The following is a 23,291-nucleotide window of genomic DNA, read 5'->3' on the forward strand; positions in this document are numbered from 1 at the left end:
AAAAATAAATTAGCGTAGAAAACTTATACGTAACATATGTAATTTCAAATAGGATCTTTGTTCGTACGACACTGACCTTATCTTTCTCTGTAACGTTACACTTTATCTGTGCTTTTTTTCGCATTTCGATAATGTCCTCGCTAGTAAGTATCTTTTCTTGAAAATTGGTTTTTGAAGAAGTATCGTACACAATTTTTATGTTTTCTTTTTTCTTTTCGTTTAGTTCCATCGCTTGTTTAGCGGTAATAACACCAGAAATAGCGACACCAGTTTTGCTGTACAACACTTTGTAAGGATCGTATCGAGGGGAAACGCCCTCGGATGGGTCTCCACTTGCCCCAAGCCAGGCGCTGCCAGTTTCAGTCTGACCGATGATATATTTAAAATCGCCCCGTCTAATAGCAGCATAATCAGCGAGGTCATCGATGTTGATCACTATTTCGGATCTGGGACTGATTTTGCCCGACACCAAGGATGGCCAGAGATCGAATCCATCGATGTTTCCGAGTTGCATCCTGTCCACTCCTAAAGGTTATACGAGTTTTGAATAAAATAAACTTTACTGTCTGTCAATCTGATTTCGCAAACGTTTCAATTAATTTAGCATTTGTTAACGTTTTTAGCAATCTTATCGTAATATCTTGCAATATCAATATGGTAAAGTATTTCTATAGAGACGTGGACGTAAAGTGACTTATAGCAAAATCTTGATCCTTTTAATAATTTGTCTTACACTTGTTTTGAAAATTTTGCGAGAAATGAGAATTTAATGGAACGCGAATTTCTAATACCGTAGAATGATTTTAATACTTTTAATATTATTCTATTAACCTGCTGCAGACAAAAGCGTAGGTAGCCAATCGGACATGAACATCATTTGATTCGACACTCTTTTAGATTTTCTAATCAGAGGACTCCAGATAGCTGCGACTCCTCTCGTTCCACCTTCCCATGGACTGTTCTTTATCTGAAAAATTCTCAAAGTTTCAGCTGTTCCAGGCGAACGTACAATCGTTCTATGTAGAATATATTTACGCCACGAAGAGGGTAATTGCTGCCTTGATTGCTCAGTATACCGTTGGTTGGTGCACCGTTGTCGCTCATGAAGACTACTATGCTATTTTTCAACATACCGCGACTTCGCAGTGCGTCCATCACATCGCCAACGCTTTGGTCCAATTTCGATACAACGGCTGTAAGTACAGGTATAAATTATAATATTTGAACTCGGCACGATATTAGAATATTATTTCCATGTTTTATTCTTTTAACACGCACACAGAAACTTCGAAAGTACGTTTTATTTTTATTGACGGAAAGTGTTTCTTTACTTAGAAAAACGTAGAATTTGATAAGGGAGTACGATAATTGATATTTTAATTGTAGAGTGCTAAATATTTGTTTACATTACGATCGCTATTTTGAATTGCTTAAAAGAGCAAATCCGCGGTCTGGAGGTACGTTGTGAACGCTGTTATTTGAAAATGTTGAAAACCGATAAAGTTAACACTTTGCGCACGTGCGACGCGAATTTGCATCCTTCATTTTTCAATTGTTGGCGATGAGAGCATCCTCTAAAAATGTTAACTACATGCTTGAATAATACGAAACCGTTATCAGTATATTAGATATAATATTGGCTGCTTGGAGAGTTCGTTCCGATTTTTAAGGAGTTTAATAAAATAATAGATTTTGCTTAGTATCTCTTCATCGGTGAAATTGTTTTCAAGCATATCACACTAAGAAATGTTACTAGAAGTATCTTTAAATATGGTCGTTGATTCTTAACAAGATATTACACTTGTTAAATGCTATTTGGAAAGTTCGTTCCGATTTTTAAGGAATTTGGTCGAGATGAAAGATTATATTGAAAAGTTTTTCGCCGAAAAATCTGAGAGGTTCTGCAAGGATGGAATATTCAAGTTGCGTGAAAGATAGAGAAAGACCGTGGAATAAAATACCTATATAAAAAAAACCTATATAACTCAATAAATGTATATCGAATCGAAACCTAAATCGGAACGAACTTTTCAGCGACTTTTTGAACCTTTTCCAAAAATACGCGGAATTCTGGCTAGATGCTTGTCAGAACATACCGTCCTCAAAGTGTTAAGGTATAATTGAAGTAGATAATTTGTCAAGAAACAGGCTAACGTTTACCTGCTTGGATTCTTCTTTCCGGGTCGAGAATGTATGAAAATTTGGCGATCTCTTCGTCCGGTGCTCGTAGCAGTTGATCTTCATTACCTTTATGGGCAGCCAAGTGAGCCAGGTATAGAAACATTGGACGTTCAGTATCGTGTTCGTTAATCAGTCGCACAGCTTCGTTCGTGAACAGATCGGTAGCGTATTTTCCTGCAGTGTCCCATGCCACTGTCAGATTTCGCCTCATATCGAAGCCTTTGTACTCGTTATATAGCGGATCCTGAGGAAATTTTTCTTATACAAAAGTGATTTATATAGGTTTTATGTTTTAACGTTTCATATTTAGGAAAATAAAATTTTAGAGATGACAAGTTATCACGAAGTTAACTTTCAAAACATTTACCGGTTCTTGCGCGATATGAGTGTAATAATCCTCAAGACCGTTCCAATATCCAAAGTGTGAGTCAAATCCACGATACGTCGGAGTATATTGTTTTTTGAAATATCCTAAATGCCATTTTCCCACAGCGTGCGTTTTATAGCCTATCTCCTGTAAATACTGAAACGAACATTCGTACGAAAAATATATTAAGTTTTTATCCAAATCGTATTTTAGTGCATTAAACTTAAATTAATGATTCGCTTAGTGTTTTTAAAACGTTTTCATGTCGTCTACAAGAATATGGAATAAAAATATATATGAATGTACATCATATAACAACATATACATAATTCTCACTTAAAAATGTATCTGTGATTTTCACAGGGCATTTCAAGATCATTGCAAGGTAAAGTAAATATCAGCACGATATATACCCTTCGAAATCGTACAACATTTGTTTCAAATCCTTTTTCGTACCATTTATAGTTTCCGAGATATTTACGTATTTCCTGTGATATCGATAACGCGGAGAAAATCATAGCAAATAGTCTCTTATAATTAATTTCGGTAATTTAATCCAGTGATTTGATTAGAGTAAGATTTTTTTATTACAGAAAACATATGAATCCTTAATCGAAATTACGATATAATTAAACATATGAACAACTAATGAATTTACGAATTCTGATAATTTGGTACACTTGAGACTTTGGTACACTCAAATTTTTTTTATTTCAAAGTAGAGAATTTTCTTTATTTAAAAATAAAGAATATATTCTGGCTTTCATTATTTGAATAATTCTATTGTATTCTGATCAAGCAGTTTCTGATATCTTAATATTTGCTTTATGGTAAATTTGGTTGATCATGCAAATGATCATGGATTAACAAAGAATTTACTATGATTATACATAAAAGTTATTCGTGAGAAGAATTGTAAAATACTTTAAATAAACTTCCCAAAAAATACTATTTAATATAGATAATACTATATTATATAGTTAATATCGCTACTTGGCATTAATAGTGGTACAACTATTAATAAGTGGTACAACAAGAAATGTAAATTTTCTAGGAGAGACCTTTTAAAATTTATATTTTTGAAAATACTAAATACAGGCTTTATTGATGTAACTGCCGTTTAACGCAAAATTGATGCCACTATAAATATGCCATTTTACGTGATAGAAATAGAAACATAATGTAGATTTCGTATTTAATAAAAGTAAGTTTGAAATCTTTTTACTTGTGCCACTATCAATGCCACGTAAATAAGGTATGCAAATATTACTATTAATATATATATTATATATATAATTATATATTAATATATAAGTTATGCTAATAGTACTAATGCAAAGTAGCTATATAATATTTAATATAATGTAATATATTATATTATATATTTAGTAGAACATAATATTTAGTAAGCTTCCTAATAAATGATATTTTATTAAGAAGATAAAATCGAAAGAAACTCAGGTTGCGTGATTCGTTCAGAAACCTACCTGCGGTAATAGTTTCTCACTTAGAGGAAGCCCTCGTGGTTCGGTTGGATAGAGAACAGAATGTTGCATACCCAGATGAATCGGGTTTTTTCCAGTCATCAAAGCGGATCTGCTTGGCGTGCACAATGCCGGAACGTAATGATTGTTTAAGATGATACCATTGCATGCAAGGGCGTCGATGTTCGGTGTAGGAATTTGATCCGATCCGTGAAAGCTTACGTCGTTCCAACCCTATGCAATGATTTTAAATAAACATTTTTTAAGTAATCGAGGATATGATTATTATCGTCTTTTATTTTCAGTACATCTGAATGATATATTATTTAATTTATATTAAATATTAATACCAATAGATGAATATCACGAATATCATTAAAGCGGCACGATAAAAATTGATATGGATTTTGCGAGAAATATTCTTAATAACTAAAAAGATATAAAATTCGTAATTCTTTAGTATATTTATAGTTTTATTTTCAGAATATCTTTCTTCGTATCAGATATAATGTTACTTTGTTTAATTGTAACGTCCTTTTTTACGGACACGATATATCGATTCTCTGCTGTTATTTGTACATACCAAGTCATCGGCAAGAATAATGATGATATGTGGCTTCTGTTTGGTTTTCGGTGGTTGAAAGTTAATTTTCACTTGCGGCCGCGGAAGTAAAGTTGTCAAGAAAATTGTGCTCACGGTTGTTACTATTAATTCCGAGAGAAATAGCACGGTAAAAAGCTGTAGTATCAGTGTGAGGTTCATTTCGAAATCAGCTGCAACAAATAAAATAAAATTTACCATTCATAGAAGTTGATTACAGATCAAATTTAAAAACTGATACAATCTATTAAGATACCCATACAGTTCGTAGAACTGATTGTATAGCAAATAGTTATAATTTGATTAGCTACTATCATAAATATTGATTAAGTAAATTACAGATTTGATTGAAAACGAAGTGTAAAGTTTCAAAGTACAAATATCAATAAAATACTATCCCGAGGTTGAAATTCCAACATAAAAGTTAATTACAGAAGGAAATAAATTAATAATTTAACAATAATATAATAAACAATAATGATAATTAATTAATTAAAGTAATTAAGTAAATTAATAATACTATATAATATATGGTTGGTGATAGTAATACTCCAATATCGGATGTTTCTACGTTTAGTCCAGCACTAGTAACGATAGTACAGTGATAGATGTAGTGCCATTAGCATTACTGATTCAAAAATCTCGAAGATCTGGGCTTATATACGAAATGTTAAACAAAAGAACAAATATCCTTGTCAAAATATTTCTGTAATATATGAGCAGGCAATTGTTTAATCCAAGGAACTAAAGGAAAGTAATGAGCTTTTCTACTACCGTTATTTACCTTATTGTATTTGAATTCATCTTTAGATAAATCCATATATTGCCGCCCGTAAATATTCAACAGTAACAGTATTTGTTGCAACAGTATGTGAATTTGTATTAAAAAGTATAAATTAATGGCAAATTAATAGCTAAAAACAGTACTTATGAAGTTAGCAAATTATACATTGAAATTATCTATTTAAAGAATTAGCTGTAGTATATATATCTTTCTTTTTAATCAAATAATTAAATATTAAATAAATATATAAATAAATAACAAATTAAATATTAAATATTACTAATTAATTACTCATCAATTAATCCACAGGACTTTTATTTGACGTATAAAACAATATCAGTAGTTGTATGAATTTAGAAGATCGTTTCGTCATCTCATTTATACAGAGTAGTCTGTAACCATTGATATAATTGGGTGTAGAGTAATTCTACGAGAAAAAATAAGGCAAAAATATGCAATAAGATTTTATCATATGACGTTTCGTTTCCGAGAAAATCAGTTTGAAATATATGACAGTAGGTATATTTAAATCTGGCTAATTCCAGAATGAACGAGAAAAAACGATCGGTAGGAGGTCGGATAATTAAACAGTTTGAGCTTTCCAAATAATAAGATAATTCCCAAACAATAAAATATTCGCAAGCTTTAACAAATTTATTGTTGCAACTTAGTCCTAAGAAGTCAACGTCATTCTGCTGTAAAGATGGTAGAGAGCAACGTAATTTCAAATATTTCTTGCCTGCGACTTTATGATCAGATTGTTCTGTTAAAGAGAAGCAAGTCCATAAATATTCCCGAGCGATAATTAAAAGTTCGTTACTTCAAATGTTTACTTTTTCTATGGTACGCTTAATTTACAACCCTAAGAATAGTACTATAATCCTTTTATTCATTCGAGCGTACCGTACCGAGCGTAGGATCGTACTTTTACGGAGGAATTAAGTTTTGGGCATTTCTCCCCATGCTAAAGTTAGTCCTTAAAGGTAATGAATATGCTGGTTTCTGCATAAACATCAGGATGGTCAACTATTCTGAACACTTTCACTGTACGAAGCTATCCTTCATCAATCAATAAAATTTATTACTGAGGTGTTGCAATTTTTCGCATATTTTGAGGCGACTAACGACGATAAAAATCACTTTGTCACTCGGTGATTAATCTATTAGCATTAGAATATTATATATTGGAAAATTATGTTAATTAATAACGTTTCATCGATGACACAATTTCAGCCGCGTTAAATAGAAATGCGTAAATATCTTTCAAATACGTGAGAGCGAAGGAAGAAAGTTCTTCTTACGTTCATGGTAAAGGAGAAGAATGACTGTCCTATATCCAACTATTCGTTGTAAGCTGTACATTTTTTCCGTTTATGTCCGGGTGGCATCTTTCCGTGGAATAAAAGAGATCAACTTCGTTCGGCTGGTCTTTGCCAACGCGAGAACCGACTAACTGGGAAACTCAAAACGCGTTGGCTTATTACCACTTTAGATTTTCCGTATGGCTAGCGGCGAGGAGCAAAGGGAGGATCTGGAGCATAACGAAAGTGCTGTTCTGGGGGAGGAAAATGAAGAAGGCGAGTGCGAGAAGTCGCAGCGATGCGTCGTGTATGTATACGTGAAAATTCAACGTTCCTTTCAAATCACTGTGGTTTTTGTGCATGTAAAATTACTATGCCATGGAAAAATCTTATTTAATAATCTTATGGTATTTAGGCAGAGAGAGAGAGAGAGAAAGAGAGAGAGAGAGAGAGACACACACACACACACACACAAAAATCCTTTTTTAATAAAATAGATGTTTTATAAGTATCGAGATAGACATAGCAATAAGATAGTTCTTATTTAATAATATTCTCAAATCTATTCTGTTATTATTATTTATATAATGCAATGACACTAGTTGAGAACGAACAACTTTTTATTTCAAGAAACTAAGGTGATATAGCTTTTGATGTAGCATTTCGATTCGACCAATAATTCCGGTGGAATTATTATATTATATTAACGAGATAGTACATATTATTGGTTGGAACGGTGCCACAGTTTGGACAAATACGATTTGAATAATTAGATGGAAACACAAGTAAAGCTTGCAGTAGCCTGCGTCGCGATGTAATTAAATTTTCAATCGGCATGACATTCAGATTGTCATAAGCAGAACGCTGCGAAAACGTTCGTTAATTGTCGCTAATTTCCTCAATTTGTTCCGATTGTTACGTTTCGCTGTTAGTTTTACACGGAGCATTCCATTATTTCATATTTATCTATTTTTATAGAGTCAAAGCAAAATACTTGCACATATGAGATCGTGTCAATTGGAATATAATATATTTATATTATTACGTTACTTACTTAACAATATTTATTATGATTTAAAATAAGTAAAAAACGAAAATGATGTTTACAATGAAAGCTTCCATACATAATTCGTTCAATTAGATATGTTTTTAGTCTTTGATATCTCGCATTTCGTTTTATTATAATTTATAATCTCCTTCGCGATCTCATGTGTGAAGGCTATCTTTTTCAAAGATTTTCTATATACGGCTACCCGTGACTGCAGCTGATATAAAAAGCATGTGCGCACTGCTATGGTTATTAATTGGATTCTGACTTTTTGTAATTGAATGAAGATATTGTTAAATAATAGAAACTTTATAAGTATGCACCTATACAATGGATAAATTAATAAATGGACGTTGGATTTAACGAATCGCTATTTATATACAATATGATAGATAAATTATGATAGAAGGGATATACAAATATTTTAATTATCTACTGTATATTATACTATATATACAGGAATGCACTTAATTAATATAATTGCTATGTAGCTCTACTTCTATGAATGTAGTCGGCTTCTTTCAAATTAAGTAGCAAATTGACTCTGGTGTAAAAAGAAACGACGTAGTGAAACACGATTTATATTGCGAGTAAATTAACCGAAATCAAAGATGTAACTGGATGCGCGTTACTAATGTACAGTACGTGGAAAAAGTAATTAGCAGATGAATTAATTTGATGAAATACAAACATATATTTAAATACTTCATCCGTTTGCATTCTGAAAACTATTTATTTTGTAGAAATTCAATTTATTTATTACAAAGTCCATCATATCGTAGTTTTGTTATTCGATATCGGTATAAATATTGGATAGCGAGGAAAATGTTTTTATGCAATTTTCTCCCAGATTTGGTAAAATATATAATTCTTTTCGATCTTAAATCCTCGAAGAATGTTTGATTTTTATGGTATTGACAAGAATGTCGTAGATGCGACCTATTTTATAAGATAAAACGTGTTTTCTTTGTTTCTGTCATTTCTGGACTTTCTTTGAATACAAAATATCGTTGGTCCCTCTGTGCAGCCGTAGCAAATACTATCAAATCCCATATTCTAGAAGTTTGAAGTTTTAAAACATAAATTTCTAAAACTTTGATTTGTAATATGTACTTTTGTATTCCTTATATATTTCTTAGATTTGAAATTTCGTGAGAATGAAACCAATATTTACTTTTTCTCATCATTTATTACTTATTTAAATATTAATTGAAAGATTTGTAATTTAAATCTTTTAATCCAAACTATTCGAAACTTTCAGATTCTAATGTCGAATTTAAAAATTTAGACGAGCAACCAAATTTAATTTATATTTTAATTATACATATATTGTCGTATATTTCAATTTCTTAACATACGAAATAAATTTTTAAGTACATATTATCTACCTAGTATTTATTTACATATATCTATAGTTTAAATAGACAGACTTTAATAAATCATATCATCTTACGAATACTAATATGATATTTCAGTCAATGAAGAAGTTAACAAATATCAATACAATTAAGAGTTTGCTAAAATTTTTCTTTATTCTACTGAATATTTGATTTACAATTTGATTTAGTATGACCCTCGTTCGCTGTGTGGTATCATCTAACAGCTACGTCGCGAGCAAGAGCATTTGTATATCGTATTGTAGACTTCAGTCGACGTTTGACTATGGGGTCGCATTGGATGGTTCTCGATCATTAGGTTACGCGCACAAACGAAAAATTGTCGCGCAACAGTTTTATCGCTTTCACTCGCATCAATCAAAAGTCCAGTTCCTTCTCCTTCGAGGTATTAACAAAAGAGTCGTTCTGGAATCGCGTTGTCCATATTTAAAGGATGCGCTTATCGTGTTTTCGTAAGTGAAAAGATTGTGGCGCGAAAAATTGTCGTTAGTATGCTCATAGTTTTTGTAGTCGACGCGTGTACCGGAGAGGTTAAGATGGGTGAAACGTAACAGGATTTATTTGTAAACGACGTGAACGGAGTTTATGCACTGATTCGCGTAGTAAAATGTGTATATAGTACACGCGACACTACTTGATTTTCATTAGTTTACATTCACTCCAGTAAACTCGTTTCATGCCTAATTCACGCATTTTAATTTTTCGAAACTCGATGGATATCTTATTCGTTTCTGACACTTTTTCTTTAGCACACGTATTTTTGCTTATTGTGTATATCTAAAAACGAAGTTATGTCATAGACATAGTCTTGTACTTTTACTTCCGCGAAAGGTAGAAAATAGCTTCTTACGAACGTAAAATGAAAATGGACTACATAGTTTTCTTAGACGATAATTTATTCGAAGTGAGTGCATCAACGAAAACCAGAGTTACTGATGACGAAGCTGTTACTTTCTACGAATTATTTTACATTTTGCAAATATCTCAAGGTAATTAAAATTTGTTTGAAATTTTATTTCATTTTACCGGAACTTTTATTTTATAATTTAGTTCCATTGGATTCAATAGATTCATTGTAATGGCTGCTCGATGATCCGATTATATATTTCGAACGCGGCATGTGTCTTAATTGTTGTTGATAAAAGTACCTAATAAAAAATAATCAACAAAAGTAGTATAAAGTATAAATATTAATTTTGTAGATGTTTTTATGCTTCAATAATATATTGTGCTAGGTATATAGTTAAGTATTATGACAATAGTTACTAGATAGTAATTAATATTTACTAGTTAGTATAAACTTAGCGAATAATAATGATTATTCCATTTACTTAATTGTTCTTCCAGTTTAAAAATAATTGTAATTCTCCATAAAGGAAAAGAAATTGTTATACATAAATATTAAATTGTTGTTGGAATGTAATTTGGAGTATATATCTATAGCAATAAGTCATATATATTACTTTGAAAAGAATCAGATATGGAACAGTGATTAAGGAAGTAGGTAAATATAAGGTATAATTACATACTCGTTAAAAAAGCAGAGGGAAAGTAGTAGTATTTTTTTTAGTAAACTTTAGAGACATAATAGAAAGTATTAAGAAATAAGAGTGATACGTAAAACGCTTTAGACATAATATGTTTTACTCATTTACATCATACGCAATCGTATTAATTTTGAAATTATTATATATATAAGATATAAATTCACATAATAATCTTAAAGTTATAATATATAAAATATTAATGAATTTCTAAGATTATAATTTTCACATGATTAAAATTACAATGTTTTAGTGTTGCAAAAATGCAAATTTTAAGAATTAATTTTAATAATTATATTTTTATGATTATTGATATAATGGAATTATTTTTATACAAATATCGATGTGATATATTCAGTATATAAACTGAATGTTTCTCAGTTATGTTTAACCTACCACCTTGTGCTCAGGAATCAGTTTAAAAACAATCAATTATCTAGGCGAGATTTCGTGTAAAATTCACATGAAACAATAAGTGGAATTATTTATTTATATTTATATTATATATATTTAATAAGGTATATAAGAAGGCAAGAACTTACCTTAAAATACAATGGTACACTTTCTTGTTTGGCAGACTGAAGGAGACTGCGATTTATCTAATTCACGCTTAAGTTGCGCGTTCCTACAACCTCGAGAACAGTTTTTGTATTTCGTCCATGAACGATTGTGACTCGAAAGGAAATAATCGAATCCATTGTGGTACTATACACTATATGAAAAAAATTATTCTGGTTTAACGAATTTCTTAAAATAAATATTAATGTTGCTTCTCGTGGACCACTTTCTTCTTTTTTTAAACTCTGTTATATAACTTTGTTATCGAGATTTTGTTTTTATTTTTGTTTTCATCTTTGTGACAAGATAGAAAGATTCATCGTATAATTAATTATTTATTCTTCCTCAGAGCTCATAATTGCGTTATTCTTTAAAAAAAAAAAAAAATCATCTTGAACATTTGCAGTTTATTTAAATCAATTTCATAACAGATAAGTTTGCGAGAGATTTTGCGGTATTACTAAATGAAATAAAAAAGTTTGCTAGAGTGCAATGAATAGAAAGAATAAAATTAAGCAGAGTTTTTGCACATATTTCGTGTTTATTCGATTGCCGACGTGTGATTAAAAAATGAGTAAAATAATAGACGCTTTTTCTCCTATTTTCGCGTAAACTTACTAAGCATATTCGCTGAATGGGCTTGCGTTTTCAAATTCTACGCTCCGTGGAATAACTTTCAATTAATTCAAACCATTTAAATTCATTTCAAACTATTAATTCGACAGAATATGAAGTTATGAACGGATAACTGCAACTATCTGAGTAACTTGATTCCTGTTCTTTTCCATTTAAGTTAGCCACTGTATTTGGCGATTATAATGCAAAACTCTTTCGTTTCATCTAGATTGAGAAAGTTATGGAGTTCTTAGCTACTGTGTGGTTAATACTGTCTTCTACTCCATACCATTCTGCGAAATCATGGATTTCCAAATCGACGCTTGCTTCCAGAAATATAAATTTAGTTTGACTCTATTTCTATAGTTAAATTGATTCGATAAATATTTCATCTAATTTCTTGTTCACCAAGGATTTCATTCCATGAATATATACTTTTAAACTATCGTGACGATTAGTACAATTTTTCTACAACTAAGAAATCTATATAAGTTGAACAAGAAATTAATCGATATTACTTGCACGTCAAGGAAGCATTTACATACGAAGGAAATGTTTATAATTACATTGTCTCGTGGCCAAAAAGTCTCAAACTCCACATATTTTACAGCGCTTCTACTAAGTGCATAGAAAAAATAAAACAAAATTACCAACTCCTACTTTCTTCTTACAACTGGAACGAATATGAAATTCTGAATCACGGTCAATAGAATTTCAAACAAAGAACATATCTGAATACTTGTATCACAACGATCGATGTTACGAATTTTTAAATTCAAAATGAAATAATAAATTTGATACTTATTATAGCCTAACTCGTTACATATCTCTAACAAAAATATAAAAATATAAGAAAATAAATATAGAGAATATAGATATCTTGCAGCGTTATCTATTGTATTCGTTTCTTTGCTATCACCTAAAAAGATTTAAAAATTTTTTTCTATGGTATTATCAAAAATTGTGATTTTTAACTTGGAAATATCTGCATATTTCCATAAATGTACGATTTTAAATAGATTCTATAAATTTCATAACGTAGAATTTACTTATGATCTATAACAAACAAATAACAATTGTTATTTATATTTTGCATCGTGTTAGTTGCCTTTAATTGCCTTTCACTTTCCAAATTCCATTGACGAAAAACATGCAAATCACTGACAGCTCAATTGTTAGTGAAAACTCCATATAATTCGTTACGCAAGTGCAAACCAATTTCAGGCAAAGAACATAAATCTGCACGGAACAGAGCATTTCAATGTTAGGTTAATATCTCTATTGTACCTTGACTACATAGTTATTTACGTTATTATTGTTCAACAAAGCGGTCAGTCATCAGCAGTAAAGGCGTTTTACGTGTTGTTTCTGTTTTTAATTACTACATATAGTGTGTCGTAGAAAATTAGAACAGTTTACGACGTCGAAATAATTCGAAATAAAATAACTTTTGTTAGTTACTCAAGAAAATAGTAGTGCAACGTGATATTAACAATACGATGAGTTTGAGAATAGCGATTTAATGTAATTTATGCAGTAAAATCTTTTGTCGGAATTTCTTTTCTCAAGCAATTTGGATTATTGCATATATATATTTTTATAGATTTTTTTAGATTATTGCATACCGTAGTAACACTTGTTTCTTGTTGTACAAGAAAATAATTCTATAGCTCTTGTAATAGTTCTAAGGTTAAGGTTAGGGAGCTCAAGATTAACGACGAGGCATTATATGAAGGGACGATATAAAAATAGCATAAACAGTAAAATCTCGCTTATCCGAAATAATACGAAGAAACAAAATTGTTCGGAGAATTGAATTAAATATCACTTTTTTCATATAAAATTTCACTTCTTCAAATATAGATTAAAATTAACTGGCAGTTTCTTTAAATATTTCTGAATCCCATATCTTTTTGGTTGCTGAGTCTTATTATAATTCTTTCACCGTAAATAATTGCATATATTTATATTCTTTTTGTATTTCGAACTATCGAAACGCTTTTTCCAATACCTCAGGTGCTTGGGCGTCAGAAGGCACCTCTCCATTGCCAGCAGCGTTCACTGTTTCCATTTCTATGAAATCGTCTCTATCGAGATGAAAACATTTCGTTGCGTTAGTATATTTAAGATTTTCTACTGTTGCCAGAGAAATCTACCTGCTTTAGACAATATTCGATATCAAGTTTGTGCTTTTTAATGTCGTCATCGTGGCTTTTTCAACGTCATGTATTTTTCCTGATCCCGTTGCACTCACTTCACTCTCTAGTTTTTTAATTATGTTAGAATGCTGTTAGTTTCATATTAAATTCTTCCAACCAGAATTCACTGAATCGAATAAAGCAAAGAATACATTGTGCACAAACACTAATAAAATATGTACATATTTGAAACGGAAAAAGGTATTCAGTCGTGGACATAATTAACTTAATAATTAATTATGGAAAGTATATAAATTTGTTAACGAAATAGAATAACTGGTTAATAAGGGTTAGAGCATTAATAAAATGTAATCTTCGTAGCAGTTATTAACGTCATTAGTCGCCAATAAATAAATTTGATTAATACTAAACCTACCAACACTTCGTGTATACCTATTCCTACCGTATGCACCAGATTTATAACAATTTTGTAAATCCTTTGTAAATTGGCCCCATACTGTAGATACTATTGCAAATTTATTGGTTCGTAAACGTTGGCTTCTTTCGCTTTTCTTATCAAATCGTATAAACCTCGTAATTTCAGCAAAGTCATTTCTGCTCATTGTTTTTAAAAAAAATTCAGGTTTCCAAATTTTATTCCACAAATATGAGACATCTAAATTTTTTATATAGCATATAGCATATAGCATATAGCAGAGCAATAAATGCATCTAGTTTTGCTGCATCTAGCTCCCTCTTAGTCCCCAATACTCTAAATGCTTCTTCTTCCGTACATTTTATTATATGATCCCTTATACGGTGATCAATGATGAGATAAAATGCCGTCTTTACTTGTGCTTCCATAATATACCGTTTAGCATATCCCTAAAAATATTATGGATTGATGTCCTGCCAGGTTTGGGACTTGCATCTATTTCTCTCCAAACTGTCCCATCGGGTCCAGTTTCGATACGTGGGTTCTTTACATCAGTCTCACCCTTTGTTGTCAACGATAATTTCTTTCCTTTTTGCCCTGGACTTATTTATAATATTCAACTCTGATTCGATTGTAAATAGTTTTTCATGTGTTTCCATGCGGTTTTCAGTTGCTGAGGTTTCTTGTTCATCGCACACTGAACAGTCTTCTTCTATGTCCGTAATTTCTTTTTTATAACTTTTTTTTTTAAAGTCTTGACATTTCTAGGGTAAATAGTTATCACAGAATAATACCATGTACGAAATACAAAATTATTGTCAAATTTGATATGCTTTACTTTTCCTTTTATAACAACTTTACACAAAATGCTCTGAGATGCTTTCTGTCTGAGTTTTAGAGATAACAAGTTTAGATGTCGACTAATTCATTAAAAAACTGAGATGTATTCTAGTCGAAAGGACAATATTAAATAAGAATATGGCCTATGACGGCGATATTTATACAAAAATATTCATGAGTATTGACCGTTCTCCATCAACGGTTACTCGAGGGTGGAGTTGGGAAAGCTTTTCCCGTGTTTTGTAGCAATGAGCAATAACCCTAAGAAACTTCTCGACTTTTAAAATGTTTGTAACAATGGACTGTAAAACATGATAAATTTTACGAGTTGATATGTCTTGACAGCTGGTGGCTATCTTGATCGAGGGATAGATTATGTTTTTATAACAAGATTATGGGTTTAACAGGTATTATTATTTGTTATTACTAATTTTGTTTGTCATTTGATCTTGAAATAGCCTTTTATTTGTACTGATTGTATTTATTTTAAGAATAACGAAAATATTTTGTCGGACGGTCAAAATGACCGCTCACGGTAGGCAAGGCAAAGTACAAATTTTTCTCAGAAAATAAAAGAGCAAACTAAAAGTAAATACCGAAAAATATATTGTATGTATGTTTTAGGAAAAGTCAGAAATTATGAAGCGATACGATAAAGCTTAAATATAGTTAAATTTGTGTAGAAGTTCGAGAGCGGTCAATTTGACCGCCGCTGATAGGTTTAGTGTTGAACGTCGAAGAACTAACAGACGTTAAAAGCGATAAAAGATCGCAGATAATATAAGAGATCTTGATAATTGCGTGAATGTTGAAACTCGAAATGTTCCCATATAAAATTTCATGGGAATATTGATATAATATTTCGGGTGTCGTATCTTTACGAGTGTCCTCGTATTAGGAATCGAAAGCTTTAATCTTGGCAGAAGATTCGTACGTGACTGCCTTGAACGAGGTGGCCGGGATACATTTTCAAAATGCAACAGCTGCGTCGATTTTGAGCGACACGTGCTACAGCTATGAAATATGCCATCCTGAGAATCGTTTTGTCATGAGAATCGGACGTGTTATCTTGGTCGAATGTGGGGGATTATAGTTGGAAGACGAGTGGTATAGAGGGTGCAATAAATTAAGCGGAGATTTTGTAATTCTTAACGAATGAATGACACGCACGTTTATTTCGATTATACGAATTTTTGGTACGCGTATTTATTCTATCTTATTTACATATATTACATATTGTTCATTCACATTACATGTCATCATTATTTTATTTACATGGGAAATAATTACATACATGAATTTTTATTTACGCGAGAATAATTTGTAATCTAAGGACCTTATGAATTTAAAATAATCCTTGTAACTAGAGATTATTGTTTTTGTAGTAACATCCGGGTTACGAATTTTATATACTTACATTTTTCGTTCATTAGCTTGGATTTTTAATAATGGTGTTTTACTGTTAGAACTGATATGTGTGTTATATTGATGTAAAGAATTCATTATTTAAAAATATCTATTAAATATTGTATTTCATTGGATTAAATCATATTATTACTGGGCGGATTTTTGCAAATGAAAAGTTATTATTTTAGTAGAAAGGAAATCTGAACACACCCGGTATATAATGCGAAGCTGTAATACGCGAGAGAAGTAGTAAATGAGCTATACAAAAGGCAGAATGCATTATTTATTTAGCGATCAAGGATCGAAGATAACGACGCATGGAAAACTTCTCGAGTATCTGCCTGAGTAAAAATAAGAGTCGTGTGAAGTGAATTTTAATGCGCGCTAGATTTTCATCGCTTTATCGACGATTCCGTTTCGTGATCGCGTGTTCTAAAGATCTTGTTTCTAGTTTGTTTCTCATTTGGCTAAATAAATTCACAAAATACATGCATATATGTAACGTAGCATCTTGTTAAAGAATTAGAATAATTTGAAATCGACTTTCACACGAAGATCGAAATTAATTTAAATGATCCGTTTTATCTACATTACGGTGGACTATCATTGCTACGATAAACTGCCGATGCAATTAATTGAGAGTTCGGACTTCTTTGTCAGAATAATTTGACAACAAAATTGCAAAAAATGTTGCCCCTTTTACACAATTACAGTGGTGAACAAAAGAAATCTTATAAGATAAGATGTATAGAAAACAATGTAATTTTGTTAACTAGACATAAATTCAATAAAAGCAATCTAACGTAAAATTGATGATTGTAACGAATACTTGTGAAAAATTTCTAGTCCTTGTAAAAAATGCATAGCGTGTTCTTCTATCCGTCACTGTAGGTTTACTTTCCTGAGCGAATGCTCGCTCGTGGTTGCACCACTAAGGTATGTTTAGATCAAACTGTAGCAGCACATGATTCAACGGAAGATTTGAATCGAGAGAGACTTATATTCTGCCTTGGAATACCGACGTTGTTTTATTTTGCTAGGTTCAAAGGTGAATGAACTCCGGACAAAATATTATCGCTGTTATTTGTAATTGTCAACCGGAGTTACATTTGAGCTTTTTATAATAATATCGGTCGATACAAATAGACGAACGTGCTCTCTAGGACAGTCATTATAGCAAGTCATTATAGCGAGTTGAATAGTTCAACAATTAGAGAATTGAATAGTAGCATTGAGCGAGCGACAACTATACACTATCATACACTATCTCTGTACTTGTACTTACAGTGATTTTAATATACATTGACTATTACAATTTTATCATTCGTTTCTTTATTAAACAAACTAACACGTATAATAATCCACCTCAAAGCGAACCAATGTCTGTTGTTCTTCTACTTTATTAAAATTAAAGTATAAACGAGCATTTATTCGTTGTTTACTCGTCAAAATCGAATTCGAGAATCGACGACTGTTTACGCTAAGCGTACTATGTTCTTGCTCGTTTGGTCTAAATGCACCTTTAGATGGTTTCGAGCGGCGTCTAAATTAATTTCATAAGAAATGGAAGCTCTGATACGGCTTTGTCGGTGTTTGCGAACATCGACACTCTGGTTCATGCAAAGTTAAATAGGATTAAGAGTAGGTTATGGAGACATGTACTCCATCTGCATTACGAAACTCCTTAGTTTGGTGATCATTCGCGACGCTAATAGTTTCTGTCCCTGTTGTTTTACGCTTTTCTAATTTTATTAAACACGCATCGAGTCAATTGTAAAAATAAGAGGGACTGCGTTGTACATTTGTTACTACGGTAGTAGGAACATTGATTTCATAAAATGCAGTTCTAATTTTTTAATGGAAATAAATATATTTTTCGTTAGTCGATGCAATAACAGCCATAAACGAGAAAAAGAATCATACAGTCCATTCGAGAAACCTGCTCGAATCTCATAAACAATAATAGACATATAGTACTTTACCTGGGTCTCGGTCCACCAAGACATACCTAGAAACAAAAAAGCGGACACTATAAGCAAGGAAGCAACAATGGGTCCATTAAACAATAGAAAAAAAAGCAATAGAAAAACCAATCCCTTATGAAGACCTCCTCGGATCGATCTACAATATCGAGAAAGAGAAATGGAACACGACGAAAGGAACGAAAACACGACTTGGTAAAAGAATTCTATCAACAAACGCCCATTCTCAACTTAAATAGAAAAGGAAAGTCGACTATGACAAGGCTTAGAATTAGACACACGAAAATCACTCACGAATACCTGCTATGCCAAACAACACCAATAATTTGCACCTTGTGCAACCAGGTAACATCCATATAAGATAAGGGTAGCTGCTATATGTTTAGACTTCAGTACAAATTGAATTGAAAGATCGCTTTGATATCAAAGAATCACATCATAGACGCACTAAATTAGCTGAAAGAAATAAAGGGCAACGAGACGAAATAAAAGAAGAAAAAGAAAATATTTTTTGTCTTAATTATTTGGTTCAGACGTTTTGGTACAAAATAAATATGTAAACTCATGAGTTGTAGTTGTAAGACTCGCATCGAAGGTTACTTGTAAGAAAATGTCGTGAACAGTCTTGATAGTCAAAAATATTACATAGTATTAGTATTTTCTTCTTTTTTTTTTTTTTAGCTATGATCGCTCAAGTCGAAGGAGCGCGACCATCCTTAATAAGAAAAGATTAAAAATATGTAATATGTAATGAATAATTACAAAAGGGTAAAAGAGATCAGTATGAAAGAGTTTGAAAAAGTAGCCTCGAATGCTCCAACTTCCAGCTGAAATTGAATTTCGTTCAGCCTTTGTTAAACGTAACCCCTGGTCGTCCCTTTTCCATTTACCCTTCGTATCAATTCATTCCCAAGATGGGAGCAGGTGGTATTGAAAAATAGATACAGCCGAAATCTTAAAGGAATCGTTAGCGGTTTCGCTCAACGTAGACAGCGCGAGGACACTACGTTGAAATCTCTTCAAGAAACTTTTCTCGTTTCAGTCCCTGCTTTTTCGTACCAAGATTCAGCTTCGCAAACTCTTCGGAAAACATTTACAAGTAAAAGTATAGCGATAAGGAATAACGTTTAATTTGTTTGTACTTCTGGTAAATATTTGCATGTGCTTTAAAACTGTGTTAGAGGCTGCAAGTTCTGCTTGAAATTACAAACGTTATGTTCGAGCAACTCGTGGAATAATATATATATAAAACAGAAGATATTTATTTAATTTAGATGTGGAACGTTTTCAAGATTATTTGAAGCTCAACTTTTTTTTTAATTAGAAAAATATATTGTTTTCTGTAGATTCCTATTAAGAATTCGGTTAATCAGATTCTTATGAGGGAAAAGACGAAACTTCTGTACTCGACATTTCTTTTACAACCATAGTTTCGATATTTCCTCGGTACTGGAGTTCACAATGTGTTTGGAATAAATTAATTATTCAAACCCTCAATAGTAACAAATACTCTCGTTCGTGTTGTAGAATTCGGATAATTCTACTGTTAGGAATAGATCTTTATTCAGATGATAATGTATTCGATATGAAGAGAGGATTTTTTAGAAGGGATAATATTGAATATATTATATGTGAGAAATTATTTTACGACATCTTTCTATGCGTGATAAGATTGTTTTCTGGAATTCTGCCAAGACCAAGACTCTCGAACGATAATCGACTTCAAGAACTTGAAAGGATTCTGTCTCATCCGCAGTGACGTTTTCCATCATGTCTCCGTTAAGGTAGTATGCAATTTCCGGATCTTCCGGGAAGAACATCTTCGAATTGAGACCATCAGAACCTCGTCAATTGAGCAGGAAATAATGAGAAAATTACTTTACGCGTTTATTAAGTCTCGATGCTCGAACGAAGACTAAAACGGAGGAACAGTTTCTCTCACGTAGAATGTACAGTTATCTTTTTAAGAAACTTAAGAATTACATTTGATCGATAATTTAATCGAATTGTCATAAAGACTGCCAGTTTATTAAATCTTTTTAAGATAAAAACGCTTATGTCGCGTATTTATTCTCAACAATATTCGCTAACGAAATAAATAATTTTGTCGTGTGTCCCGTTCTTTTTTCATATTTGTTGAACTATTTTGACGTATATATAGAATAAATGAAATATAAGTCGATAATTCAAGATCGAAATCTGAATTTACAAGTGGCGTGATAAATTTGGCGCACAACGAAGATCGCTTTAAAAAAGAATCTTAAGAAAGTTCTGTTGCTCGGTTATAAGCGAAAGCATAGGCAGAATAGAAGACAAAGGACCAGGTGTCAAGGACGATATCGAGAACCCTTGAAAGCGTTCGCGATCAATCGTCACTGGTTTATCTCCATTTCGCTAGACTGCATTCTTGACTTACGATCGAGGCTGTGCCAGCAGATCGATGAACATCTGCGAGATAAACAGCGGAAAACGGGAGAAATATGAACGAAAAATCGAGAGGAGTTTGAGAATCAACAGACATATTTTTCGATCTGAGATCTTTTACATACCTGTTCGTATGAAAGCGCGATTAAATTTATTTCAAAAAATTAGAAGCCAATGGGAATAAAGTAGAATTTTGAAGATAATATATTATTCGGTGACAGAACATTTCTACGAACGAAATAATTATCTTCGGGAGATACGTATACTTCAAAAGTTATATCGATCAATTCTATAAATGAAAAAGTAAAAGCAATGATATTATATACGCTATTTTTAAATTAAATTAAATTATCGAGTAGAGGATGTAGATTTAGGTACATTTTATTTTATTTCGTTATTATATTATTCTTCGTTTTATATCCTTTTCTTACATTATTCTGTTTTATTCATTGTATCGTAATATTATATTATATTGTGAGTAATCCATTAGTAATACGAAGGAGGAGAGGTGCGCAAGTAAGTGAGTAATGGATTAATAATTATAATTATTGGAAATTTAACAGCTAATTGTAACGATAATTCTGGCTAGTAAGTTGACAAAAAATAACTAAGTACTTAAATATAACTGAAATACCAAGAATTACTAGCTATAATAAAATAAGAACAAAAACCATGAGGTAGACAAGATCTAAAACGATATAAGGAATCGTTGGTGTGTGTTTAAGCGAGATGTTACAGGAAAAAGCTATGCATGCTAAAGGCATGTAGTATCATGCGATTGAAGCAGCTAGCTTCAAAATAACCGTAGAATGTACGACCCTGTTCAACTTGCAGTAGTTCACAACGACGTACATTTTTGGATGAAACATTAAGTATAAATTTCTCTATAATGTCAGGATCGATTATTAAATCAGATGTATAGGGTGATTTATTTTAATATTTCTTTTACCTTGACCAAAGTAGAGAGAGTCAAACAGTGTATAGGATATTTTAAAAAACGTGGACAAGAATTTGAGTATATAAGTTGCGTCGTTCAGAAGCCACGTTGCTCAATTTTTTAAATTGAAAAGTAAAATAAGTGATGATATATCGTAAACATTATTTTCAAACCTACCTTGCAATTCGTTATTATCTCCTTTTAACAAACCAACTCATGGCGGTGGATAATCAATGTTTTCTAAGAATCGGATACCGATCGTGTATTTATGTAATAAACTTGAAAAATTGACAAAGAACGGGGTTGATCAGTTACATCCTTTTTTTATTTATAAACTTGTAATAATTCTTTGTCTCCCTTAACGTTTATTTCCTCAAGGTTGCTTCTGTATTCAATATTGACAGACCGTGCTGTTCAAAATTCCATTATACTGTTAGTCGAAACATACGATTTTAGTCTCAAGGTGTTTCTCGTGGCAGAACTTACTCGCGAAAGTAATTTCGGTATATTCGAAAGTCGAGAAGTCAATTCAATAGGAAACTTTTCGCGCAAAGCGCCGGTGTATCATATTATTCACGGGAAACTTTAAAGCAGAATATTGATTAAAAACGATGCTTTATAATACGAATTTCAGTTTCAAAAATATACCAAGGAGAAGAACAGAAAGTTCAAGTAATTAAACGACAGGTGAAAAATATTCGTACATTCTCCAACTTACTGCATTTCTTCCTGAATCTTCGTTATCCCTGTTGGGAATGATTCTTTCGTTGGTTTGTTTTTATCTTCGTTACGTTAATTACTTATTTGCCAAGGTGAAGGCATTTTGCGGTATTTTATTGGAAAGCTTGAAAAGTAAATCTCACCGAGATGATTTTTTGCTGCGCTGTGTTTGCGCGACGAATGTTCGCAAATTCATTTCGCCAGACGATGAGGCGACCCCGAATTCAGGGTTCTCAGGAAAGTAGAAGATTTTCGTGAGCACCGTGGGCCAAGCAAACATGGAATATTGCAAATGAAACTCGGCTCCGTGCCTATTCGTATCTACCTTTTTCTTGTCTTGTGAGTGAGGCAAATTTTGACTTCCCATTTCAAATTCTTTTCTTCTTTATTTAATGATTCTTTGCTCACTTATCGCCTTTCAATCTTTCATACAACCCGAAAAATATAATTTCCATTAATACAATTTTCGCGAAAAGACATAAAATTAAAATCAGGTATGCAGCGTTCAAATAAAAAGTGAACAACAG

At 31.9% G+C, this 23,291-nt stretch overlaps 2 protein-coding genes across 5 annotated transcripts in view; one reads left to right on the top strand and one right to left on the bottom strand.

Annotated features, from left to right (window-relative positions):
- The window catches only part of LOC100650037 (arylsulfatase B), a 12,798-nt gene extending 1,431 nt beyond the window's left edge, over nt 1-11,367 (bottom strand). The window contains exons 1-8 of one of the 2 annotated variants that reach the window (XM_012309612.3): nt 11,250-11,367; nt 4,616-4,806; nt 4,036-4,266; nt 2,549-2,704; nt 2,161-2,425; nt 1,036-1,193; nt 832-967; nt 77-525 (exon numbers count right to left, since the gene is read on the bottom strand). In XM_012309612.3, coding sequence (XP_012165002.1) covers nt 77-525; nt 832-967; nt 1,036-1,193; nt 2,161-2,425; nt 2,549-2,704; nt 4,036-4,266; nt 4,616-4,795 — 1,575 coding nt within the window. In that variant the 5' untranslated portion in view covers nt 4,796-4,806; nt 11,250-11,367. Of the gene's footprint in view, nt 1-76; nt 526-831; nt 968-1,035; nt 1,194-2,160; nt 2,426-2,548; nt 2,705-4,035; nt 4,267-4,615; nt 4,807-6,718; nt 6,941-11,249 lie in introns of those variants that run through there. The other variant, XM_012309611.3, reaches the window with a different exon arrangement.
- LOC100649807 (gamma-aminobutyric acid receptor alpha-like) overlaps nt 1,092-23,291 on the top strand; it is a 103,885-nt gene continuing 81,685 nt past the window's right edge. Inside the window, exon 1 of one of the 3 annotated variants that reach the window (XM_048406302.1) lies at nt 1,092-1,195. Coding sequence is in view for 1 of the 3 variants with exons in the window: in XM_048406300.1 (XP_048262257.1) it covers nt 10,023-10,152 (130 nt within the window). In the remaining 2 variants the exon portion in view is untranslated. Of the gene's footprint in view, nt 1,196-9,427; nt 10,153-23,291 lie in introns of those variants that run through there. The other 2 variants (XM_048406300.1, XM_048406301.1) reach the window with 2 other exon arrangements.

Source organism: Bombus terrestris, chromosome 6 (genome assembly GCF_910591885.1).
Source record: "Bombus terrestris chromosome 6, iyBomTerr1.2, whole genome shotgun sequence".
Classification (NCBI taxonomy): domain Eukaryota; kingdom Metazoa; phylum Arthropoda; class Insecta; order Hymenoptera; family Apidae; genus Bombus; species Bombus terrestris.